Source organism: Helobdella robusta (assembly GCF_000326865.2).
Source record: "Helobdella robusta unplaced genomic scaffold HELROscaffold_4, whole genome shotgun sequence".
Classification (NCBI taxonomy): Eukaryota; Metazoa; Annelida; class Clitellata; order Rhynchobdellida; family Glossiphoniidae; genus Helobdella; species Helobdella robusta.
This window is the reverse complement of record NW_008704902.1, coordinates 4,770,451-4,782,502: the sequence shown is the minus strand read 5'-3', so window position 1 is coordinate 4,782,502 and position 12,052 is coordinate 4,770,451. Positions and strand designations below refer to the sequence as shown.

The 12,052-nt window shown below is 32.5% G+C and overlaps 2 protein-coding genes across 2 annotated transcripts in view; one reads left to right on the top strand and one right to left on the bottom strand.

The window, feature by feature from the left end:
* HELRODRAFT_188993 (hypothetical protein) overlaps positions 1-285 on the bottom strand; it is a gene marked incomplete at both ends in the record, with an annotated part of 4,513 nt that extends 4,228 nt beyond the window's left edge. The window contains one exon of the mRNA XM_009024731.1: positions 252-285. Within this exon, the coding sequence (XP_009022979.1) occupies positions 252-285 (34 nt within the window). The remainder of the gene's footprint in view (positions 1-251) is intronic.
* Positions 286-8,341: 8,056 nt separating this feature from the next.
* Positions 8,342-8,892, top strand: HELRODRAFT_67343 (hypothetical protein; the record flags this gene model as incomplete). Its single annotated transcript, XM_009024313.1, has 2 exons — positions 8,342-8,497; positions 8,722-8,892. Coding segments are annotated over 2 exons (327 nt in total), but the record flags the coding sequence as incomplete, so codon positions are not given.
* Between the last annotated feature and the right edge of the window lie 3,160 nt (positions 8,893-12,052).

The window sequence follows — 12,052 nt, the reverse complement described above, 5'->3', positions numbered from 1 at the left end:
TTTATTATCGCTCACAAGCGGATTTCAAGATATTTTTACAGGGATTCGGCGACACCTACCAGAACTCGAAAAATAACGCGAAAATCTTTCGACTGATGTCAAATTTGAAAATGAAGCAATCAAGTCTCAAGACGCATGTTATCAGAAAATATGTTAATTTACCTTTAGATCTCTCTCTTGGCCAGAAAAAATATGTGGCTGGAAACAGGACGAGGGCTATGAATGAAGCAAAAAATAATAAAACGTTCCACCCTCCTCGTCATATTCAAACTGCATTCCAGCCATTTTTTATAGATAATCTTTAAGTGATACCGACATTAAACTAACAAGACGTGTCATTTTACTAAATTAAAACGACATAGAAATATAAACAAAACGACCCCAGCCAAAATGAAAAACGAAAATGCATAGACATAAAAAAGTTGGCTGTTGCTGTGAAGTGTGAGAATATCATATATCACATTGCCACATATTAGTGCGTATTCTATATACACTGGTGTTGCGTATAAAAAAATTATATTTTTTTTCCAAATTTTTATTGGCATCAAAAACAATCAAGAATTTATAATGAAAACTTGTGCTGATTACCTTAACTGAGGTGCGAGATGTTTAATAATTGTCGAATTAAGCAATAAATCAAAATGTTATATTTAATAGAAATAAAATATCATAATCAATAGAAACAAAAACTGTCTAATAATAAAAGTTTGAGCTTATATCAGACCTATTAAAAAAAAAAGCAAGTGCGTAAAAAATATTTTTGAAGTACCTGTAATTTGTTTATTAGGTATTTAAAGGTTGATCCTCAGAATACGTTAAGAACTGACTTGAGCCATCTGAACATAGGTAAGTTAAAGACTGAGTTAAACCAATTGAATACAAATAAGTTAGGGACTGAGCTGAGCCATTTGAATATAGATAAGTTAAGGACTGAGTTGAGCCAATTGTATATTAGGTAAGTAAGCAACTGAGCTGAATTAATTGATTGTAAAGTATCAACCAGTAACTTTTTGAACATGATAGTATCATTAAATGAAATATTTTAAGTTACTTTTATTTTTATTAAATTTTCAATTTAATTTCATTGCGATATCGATGATGATGATTGTGACCTGACTGATTAAAAACATCAAAAAAATTTTTAAAATAGGATGGAGAATTTGTTACGAAATCGTTGGAGGAAATGAAATATTTTTTAAACTCACTCGCGTTATTTCTTTGATATCGATATTGAGGATATTCGTATATAAAGCGGGCAAAATTTTAATATAAAAGCGCTTATAAATCTACGCATACTGGCTCAGCTTGGCTCGGCTTGGCTTAGCTTGGCTCGGCTTGGAATTGGATGTTAAGCAAGGTGTGGTCTCAAATTATTTTGATTTCTCCTCAAAAATTTGTACTGTAAAGTATCTAGGATTCATGTATACAAATAATTAGTAAGATTATATGTTTATATAAAGAGCAATATATCAGATTCAACCAACTAATCAGAAAGTTTCGAAGGCGTTCGTTCGATGATGTCAATAGTACGGGCGGTTAGCGTTGTTGTTAAGACTGTACAATAGTGTAGTACATACATTAAATAAATTTTTTACTGATGTGAATGATTGAAATGATGAAAATGTATGGTTGAACCGAGTATAAAAAGGAGCCAAGACAGCATGAAAATCAGATCAGTCATTCTGCCTCGCTTGAAGCAGTCTGCCCGATCTCATTTATTTTATTTTTATGATTTATTTATTTTATTATATAGAGTTATATAGAGTTATAGAGAGTTTGTATGTTGCCTGTGGTTTGTGTGTTTGTATGTTATATTTTTTTTAGGTGGGTTCTTTAGCGGTTGCTCATACATACATCATGTTTGTTTGTGTGGTAGTATTTTTGTTCTGTTTTACTCTTTTATCTCTTTCTTCATGAGTCTTCAGTTAAGTTAATTAAACATAGGTAGGTGAGATTGAGATTAATTTATCATATAGGTAGGCTAGGGCATAAGGTAATTTAGTTACATAGGTAGGTTAGGGACTTCTTTTCTTTTACTCTACTTGGTGGTGTGTTTTTCGTTTTGTGTTTTTTTTTGTCTTGTTATACACCATACATTCAACAGGTACGCGGTGGTTCCTGGTTTTAGTGGAATTTTTATTGATTGAATGTGGTAGTATGCATGGTTATATAGAGTTATATAGAGTTATATAGAGTTATATAGAGTTATATAGAGTTATATAGAGTTATATAGAGTTATATAGAGTTATATAGAGTTATATAGAGTTATATAGAGTTATATAGAGTTATATAGAGTTATATAGAGTTATATAGAGTTATATAGAGTTATATAGAGTTATATAGAGTTATATAGAGTTATATAGAGTTATATAGAGTTATATAGAGTTATATAGAGTTATATAGAGTTATATAGAGTTATATAGAGTTATATAGAGTTATATAGAGTTATATAGAGTTATATAGAGTTATATAGAGTTAAGGGCAATAATGTAATTCTAGGAACAATCTTGTAATGTAAATTAAAACGCTGTAAGTGTATCGATAGGTAGGTTAATTATAAGTTTTACATTATTATTATTATGTTGGAGCCCAAGGCATTACGTAGGTGGTGGGGTGGGTGCCGAAAGGCCAATGAATTGGGCTCTTGAGTTTTGTAATTTTAGGTAAGCTAGGGTTTAACTGTAATGAATAGGTAAGTTGAGGGTACGATAGCCGATAGACTCTGAATTTCAAAGTCTCTTGTCAGAGGTAAGCCTTGGTGGCCAGTGGTGAACCGGCAATGGTTTACTATCCGGACGGCAATGGTTTACTATCTGCACGGTTATGATTTACTATGCGGCATGGCCATAGTCTACTACCCGCACGGCTTCCGGACGGCAAATGGTTTACTATCCGCACGGCAATAGTCTACTATCCGCACGGCAATGGTTTACTATCCGGTGCCCTGGCTGTTGGTGAGCCTCTGTGCAAGGAGGGAGAATGAAGGGGGCCTTTCGACTATCGTACCATTAACAATTTAATATTAATTAGTTAAGGTAATTGAATAGGTAGATAGGATTATTTTTATTAAGCAATTTGAGATGCAAGCACCGCTAAGCTTTCTGATGAGAATATTCTCTTTATCTTTCTCCATTCCACGGGCTGAGTTTCAACAACAATCTCGAGGAGGACTGGCACCAGTTTTGGAGGACAACGTAGGAACCGGAAGGCATTCATCATTCTGCCTTTGTCGAATGGACGACGGTAAGTTTTTTTACATTTTACTCTCTTTATTATTTTAAGATATTATTTATTTGCCATCATTTTTTCTTTATACTTTTTTGCTTCTAAAATTCTAACATTCATTTACTACTACGCAAATAAAAAAATTTTGTTTACAGAATGATGAGAGGTGGGCAGTGGTGGGAGTCAGCACGTTTTAGTTGGTGGTCTCATGATGATTTACATATGATGATGGTGGTGTAGGAAGAATCAGCTCGTTGGCTGTTCGACTGACACTCTGAAGTTCGGATGGTATGTGTGCCGACCAGATGGTGGTGGTCGGTGCAATAGAAAGTACAGTAACGACGATTTTTGAAGTAAGGTTTAGTTTCGTTTTTTATTTTTCTCATTCATTCATTTTATCACTCAACCTTTTAAATTATTCTTCTATTAATTGATTTGTTAATTCATTCTATTAATTGAATCATTGATTTATTAATTCATTCATTCACTCATTCATTCAACCAATTATTCAATCATTCAGTTAATCATTTATTCGATCGTTCCTTTGTTCCTTGATTTACTAATACGCTATTAAAAAATGTCTACAGAATGATGAGAGGTGGGCATCAGCACGTTTCAGATGGAGGTCTCATGATGGTCGTTCCGATGACAATTCGAAGATAACAACGACGGTTTTTGAAGTATGATATAGTTTCTTTTTTTTATTTTTCTCATTCATTAATTCATTTTATCACTATCTTTCAAATTATTCCTTGTTGAATTTCTTGTCACGTAGATCGTTTAATTAATTGATATAATATTGAAAGACATTAAAAGAAGAGAAATAAACTAAGCAACGTTCTCGAATTGTTTATTATCCACCGGATTAACAGAAAAGGAAAAAAGTGAAGTTACATACAAAGCAAAGAATATTTGGTCCAAAGAAAAATAAATGTATTTTATAAATCATAATGTTTTAATATAAAACATAAAACTTAACATTCCTCAGTTAATTTATTCATTGATTCATTCTATTCATTCATTAAATCATTGGTTGATTGTTTAATTAGTTAATTTATTCATTCAACCAATCGTTCAATCATTCAGTTTATCATTTATTCGTTCGTTCCTTTGTTTCTTGATTTACTATTTCGCTAATTAATAAAAACTTGTCTACCAAATGATGAGAGGTGGGCTGTGGTGGGCGTCAGCACTTTTCAGATGGTGGTCTCATGATGATCGTTCCGATGACAAATCGAAGATAATGTTAAAGATAAATTTGTTTTTGTCTCACTGTACCTTTGAAAGTACTAGAATTTGAACAAAGATTATCTCAAAAAGATAAGTTGCCTATTTTTTTCAATTGCTTGTTTTTTATTTTAGTGAATTAATTTTTTTTTTTCAATTTATTTTTCAGTATCCGGTCAAATTCATTCCATCGATGCGTGCCAGATGATGGTCGGTGCAATGGAGGTTCGTCGGTAGTGAGCGAAGTTTCTGGAGAGTGCGCGCCCGCACATTTACATACACACACATCAATACAACACATACATACACAACATCCATTCATTCGGTGTCGTTGTTGCTATGTTTCTCTTCAACTTTATATTTTCTTTACTGTGAACCGGGCTTTAATTTAATTCATAGGTAAGTTAGGGACTGAGATGAGTTAAACAATTGTAGGCTAGGGCTTAACATTAGTTAAAAAGCTTCAAGTAAAATAAAAACGCTAAAATATGTTAAATAAAATACTTGAAACATTTAAAACGAGAAATACAAATTTGTAGGTGAGTTGAGTCATTGTTTATAAGTAAGCTAGGGCCCTGAGAGTAATTTTATTATAGGTAGTGACTGACTATTATTCTTGCGACTTCTTACTAGTTTTGTGTGATGTGTTTGTTTTCGTTTCACAACACCACACCAACAAAACAAACTACATTTCATTCTCGTCGTCGCCTTAAATTGTACCTTTTTGAACCATCTTTTTAATAATGTCTATTTATTTATTCATTAAATGTTGACTAGTTTCTAGTTTTTTTTTAAATTGGTTATATAATTTTTGGATATTTCTTGATTTACTTTGTATATATGCATGTATAAATTATTTCTGTTTAGTATGTTGATTTAGTCATTATGATATGTTATGAACTGTTCTTACTAAATGTTCATGTTACGTGGTTTATTATCCTTCGAGAAATTCTAAGGAGTGTGTATGATAATAATAATAATGGATAATAATTATTTTTATCGGTCGATATTTTGTTATATTTGTTTATTTAAAATACGAATTTAAAAAAAATTGACATTTTAAAATTTAATTAACCGTCACTTTTCATTTTTGAATGAATTCAAATAAAAGCAACTACTGTGTTTTTCTTTACTAAAATCTCGAAATTGTTTGTAGATCTGTACGGTTAACTGGTTGTTCGAGTTGGAACAGGCCTTGCAAATTTTTTTTATTTATTTTTGTTTTTATTTTTGTTTATTTGGTTCATTCAATTTAGTTGATTGATTGGTCGGTTGATTCATCGGTTGGTTGATTGATTGACTGACAGACTGGCTGACCGACTGACTGACTGATTGTTTGATTGATTTATCTCATAGTATTGTATACATGAGAAAAAATCCGATTAAGCCAACCTACGGCTTCAGTAAGCCACTGTTTTTCACCTGTCAAAAGCAATTTCTATATTTATACTGACAAAAATAATTGTGATATGAATATATTAATTTATTTAAAGCATTATATGTACAAAAAAGTGCTATCGTAAGAGTTCTATGAAACCCTGTAAGCCACTGCTGTAAGCCAACGTATTATTTCAGCAGCCAGTTTCTTATGAGCACCAGCAGAATGTAAAATATTCATTGAATATAATGAAGATAGTTGTTCAAATAACAATTTTGATTTATTTAGGCCATTTATTTCATAAGCAAACCAATTTTTAACATGATTCTATTAATCATTATTAAAATTACTACAATGTTTTTAAGCATATTAAATCAAGTAAATATTTCATTTAGCTTGCTCCTTAAAATCCGTGCAATTTCGTAAGCCAACAATCCAAGCACGACAAATAGCCCGATCGATAGATCGAATTGATCGATTAGTCCTATTATTCTAGTTATATAGTTTGGAGCAAGAGGAGACATTACTGAAAATAATTAAAAGTTGAAAAAATTGAGGTTCTTTGCATATCCCTGCTTCAACCCATAAGAAGGTGTTGTATGCTGGTAAATAGGCCTCCCCTTGTTACAACATGCAAGAAAACAATGTTTTATAAAATAAACAGATTAAAATGGGCTACATGTAATAAAAAATGCAAAGGGGTATCCAACAATATATGGTAATCGCAAAACGTTGGTAGGCTTACATCCATTTACAATTTTGATATTTAAATATATTTGTTTTTACAATATTTTATAAATTCTACCAAATGTTTGGCGTTACAATATTGTAAAAATTATGGTCTATTACAAACAAATATTTATATAAATATGTTTACAACCATTTACAACCGTTTACAATTTTAATGTATATAAATATGTACAATATTTTATTTTTGAGTTTACGATCAGTGTTATCAGATGGATTTATTCATGTTTATGACGTATATATAGAAGTAAATCAAGTGCACATCCAGAACCGTATTATAACAACAATTTACAATTTTAATGTATATAAATACGTACATATATTTTATCTTTGGGTTTACGATCAGTGTTATCAGATCCATGTTTATGACGTATATATAGAAGTAAATCAAGTTCACATCAGAATCGTATTATAACAACAATACCTTATCTATGGAGCTAACTTTATAAACGTTACGCCTAAAAAGATTGCAACTAAACTTTGCGATCGAACATTTTTATAGTTTTCATCAATTTGTGGTTTGGAAAACTGATTTAGGAATAATTTTGAATTAATTAATATGGTCTCTCGTTTATTATTACTTGCAGGAATTTTTTACGGGAAATCCCTTGCGATCGTTTCTTAGTTTTGGCATTTTGGAGTTTAGGATTTTAAATTTTTAATTTAAAAGGATTAGTATTTTTTACTTCGTCCTTTTAAGTTTTAAACGACTTGTTGATATCTAAATTATTTATCAATAATATCGTCAGAGGTCATCTTTCCAATTTTGGATCGAATTCAGAGTCTTAAGTTTTAAAAATTGGATCTTATTATAAGTTCTCAGTTCTCAGTTCTAAGTTGTAATGAAGAAAAGATAATACAACTGTTCTTTATTCAACTTCCAAGTCAGTCAATAAAAATAAAATTATGGATCCTAGAATGGGAAAAGCAAATTATGGAGAAAGCTATCGAAAACTACTTCGACCTGACACCATTGAAATTGATAGTTCGACTCAACCAAATTTTCATAAACATGGTAGGTTAAATAGTTCGCAATATTCAACCTTTGATCAACAAAACTCAACAGTAGATAGACTCGGAAAAAATGTTTCCACCAACAACACTATTCTAAATGAGACTCACCAATTAAAGGAAAAGCCATTGAGGAATTATAGATTAGTGGTGGATCCTAACTTGGTACCTAATTCTAAAAAGGTCTATAGCTATGATGGTGTCATTGCAGGGGTAAGAATAAATTTTTTAAATCAATTGTTTGTTTCCTATTAAACAATTATTAATTAATTTATTAATAGGATTTTTAAACTTTTATTATTTCTATTGTTTTTAATAATTTTTTTTTAAAATTAGACTCTATCTGTAGAAATTATTTACAATTATCATGTGTTTTTACATGTTCAGGTCTCAGAACCCATCATATTACGAGATCCCAGATCTAGAATACAAAGATTCAAGAAAGATGCTATTGATCTCGTATTGCCAAAATTTAAGGTATGTTTTTGTTTACAAATTAAACATTGTATTTATTTAAAATGAAATTTTATAAATCTTTAAGTTTTACATTTTTTATTGGTTTTGTTAATGAGTAAAAAAGTTATTTGATTTGTCATTTAAACTGGTCTAAATTAAATAAGACCAGTTCAAAACTTTGAATTAAATTGAAATGAGACTGCAGATATGGGCAATAATTAGTTTTACTAACAGTTTGATTATGTCATTTTAATTGTAAAAATCCTCCTGTCAAAAAACTAGTATGACGACAACTCATTTGGAACGATCCTACCTAAAGAGGTTTCCTTCTTCAACTTGAATAATAATGTAGATGTGCCCTTTCTTACGGATATATGCAAGTTTGCTGGCTCCATTGAAGATGTCAAAATATATCTCCACCCAACCACTAAGAAGCATCTTGGCATTGGATCTGTTAGCAACTTTTTGATATTTCATATTATTTGTTTTAAATCTGCCACCATAGATTAAATTTTTGAGTTAGCTGAAAAGTGTGTCACACACACACACAACCTCTTTATAGCAGTGTAAATGACAATGGGACATCAATTTCCCTTTAAAATTTCACATTATATGAATCGGAAATTCAAATAAAATTTATTTTCACTGTAACTCAAATAATTTTTTTAAATTTCAAGGTATTATATACATCAACAAAAGCTGCAAAGGTATGTGTGGACAAGTTGAACAACTCAACTTCAATGGGCAACATAATGAATGTCATCATCGACATCAGAGGTTTGCTTTTTGCCTATTCGTATCTCACTTTTTTGATTCCCATGGAATTAAAAAGATTTAGATTATATTAATAACATGATTATATTCATGGTATCAACTGTTGTAAAATATATAAAATGGGTTGAAGTTATTTGAGGCTATTAGGAATTAGGTGTGTTGTGGGTTTGTTTGTGTACAGATCACAATATATTATTCTTAAAAGTACAATGTGCATTTTTATGTTGAGTTTATTCAGTATATAGTTACCACGTCTAAGTTCTGATATTTTAGTTGCATGTAGAAAAACAATATGCCCTGGTTATGACATTAAACTGACCCTCACTGCCTTGTGAGTGATGTTGGATCATCAAAGGCTAGGCCCACCGCTTATAACTGTGGTTGCGCAAGGAAGGGAAAATGTCAGGGAAAATGTCGTCTAAACGTGTGTCGTTGTTGTATATAGAAAAATAATAATGATAATTGCGTTAATTTTTTTATTAGGTTATTTAATTGTTTCAAAATTTTTATCAAGACAATAAATTATTTTCACTTATAGGAGTAAAGAGAGAAAAAGTAATAGAAGAATTGACTCAGAAAGTAGCGGTGGCACCTGCTGTTTCACGCAATTTGATTGGTCCCAACGTTGCTCCATCTTCAACATCCTCATCATCTGCATCTTCCTCTGCATATTTGCCACATTCCTCCTCATCTGCTATATTAACTCCGACTGTCCAATGCGATTACAACGTTAAGATGGATTATTCCATGTTCAAGTCTCCATCACCCAACAAATTAACAAGAAATTTCAGTAGTGGAAACCTGACAGGTCAAAATGTTCATCATCAACAGAATGTGGCAGCCACAAATTGCAATGGTCTTCAATCCAGTGACAGTTACAGCAATCGTCAAAATGAATCCTTGCTATCGAATGGTGGGGGAATTATTCCAACACCCCCTTATTCAGATGTGGGATACTTCTCTTCCAGACATTCAGATGTTTCAGAACATCCTAACTCATCAGGCGGAGATTCCGTGGGTTCTGCTAACAGCTGCAACCTGGCTCCCACTAAAACCAACACTAGTTCATCAAATCTCACTGATTCTAGAGAGAATTCCAAAAAGAGCGATATCGTTAAGGAAAATGTTAAACATTCAACTTGCAAAGTCAGTAAACTCCACAAAGCAAATAGTGATCTGAATTATTTCTCCAATGATGACAATTCAAAGTCACCATTTGACCTCTTACAGCTGAATAGTTCAAGAAGCAGACATGAACCTAAAACAAAAAGCGATAACAACAAAGAATTGATCATAATAAAAGACAGCAGGCATCATCATCGTTCTCGTCACCATCATAAAGAATCTCCCGCATATAGTGATAGTTCCCGAAAGTCATCTGACGTGTACGGCCTCCATCAGTCTCATCGTCACCGTCATCAGAACACATCTCCTAATGTTGTCCATGAAGCAAAATCTTTTTCCAAGCACAGAAGCTCTGACAACACGAGTGAATATTATAAAAAATCTGATTATTTCAGTGATTACCACAGAAGAAATGATTACACTATAGACGGTCACAAAAGAAGTCATCTCGATTCACACAAATATGCCCACCAATCTAGAAACAATGATTACAGCAAAGAGAAAGATAAAGTTCACAATAGATATAGAGAACACCACAAGTCAAAAAAGCATGACAGTTTAGATCTAGCATCATCGTCCTCATCATCTCATCATAGGAAGCATGATAGGTCATCCAAAGATCGGTCAGACTATTATCGTTATGGAAAAGAATCTGAGTATTATGAAAAGAAAAGTTCAAAAACATCATCATCCTCATCATATCATCACAGTGATAAAACAAGTATCATAATAATTGATGATGAAGATGAAGAAGTCACCGTTGGTCATACTCATCATTCAAATTCAAGTAGGAGCAAGATGAGCAGTGACTCCAAAACAACAAAGGCAGATGACCAGCATAAAAGGCCTCATGATGTCCCTAAAATGGATATTTCAATGTCAGAAAATGACACGGGCAAAGATTTCGTAGACGACAAAAGCAAGAAAGATGACGATAAGCTTGATCATGATGATCTGCTCACTCAACCGATGAGTCTGGAATCAAGAATACAAGCAATACTCGATCAAGAAACTTCTAAATCCAACGTACCAATGTTTTCAAACCCTGCTTTAGAAGTCGTTGCCGACAAAAATTTGAAGAACTCAGATAGAAACAAACTGAACAGCCTTGCTAATGATATGAACGTGGTGGTGAATGCAGATGAAGAGGATGAGATCAACACAAACAACAGTGGAGATGATGATGATCGCATGAGTATGTCATCTGTCGACGAAGATCGAACGATGGATGTCATCGAGGTGAACATACCTGTGAAAGAAGCAACGGCAGCCTGCAAATCGAAATCTCCACTCCTCACTAGGTGGCCAGTGCCACCGCCTTCTCTCATGCCATATTATCCTTATCCTCTCAACCCTCTTCATCATCATCCTCCCCCTCCACCTCCTCCTTTCCATCCACATCTCACTTTGCCAATAGTTAACATGTACCCTCATGTTCTTTTCCATCCAAACAATTTTAGAAATCACTTCAACACTGGCAACGACATCAAGCATGAGTTTGTTAATGCCTACTCGAAGTTACCTGAAAAAGAAGAATCTCGAAAATTCCGAAAAGTTCTTGAGGCCATTGTAGCCGAATTGCAGCAAGTGCTTGCTAAGGATTTAAGAAGGAAAATGGTTGAAAACTCAGGTTTTAAAGTTTTTGATGAGTGGTGGACAGACAATTTTTCATGTGAAAAGGTTAGTTATCATGCCTACAACTAGACAAATTCTAGAAATTTCAATTATTTCATTATTTTGTCTTAATATTTTAAAATTTTACACGATCATTATGTTTTCAAGTAAACTAAATATAACTAAATTAATTTATCAGAAGTTGGGAAGTAGCATTGCCGCCACGTTAACAACATCGACAACATCAGTAACAACATCATCAACGTCAACAACAACAACAACAAAAGCACTACCTTCCATAAGCACGTGTACATCTTCTTTGGACTATTTGTTTGAGAATTGTGAATCCAATGACCGAGCTATGTTTGAAAGAGGTGGGCTGCTTGGTCTTAAGGGAGCCTTCCCAAAGTTGCCCTCATTCAGAGTTTGTACATTTCGTCCATACTTCACTACTCTTTCTAATACAATACATTTATTGATTATTTCACTTAAATA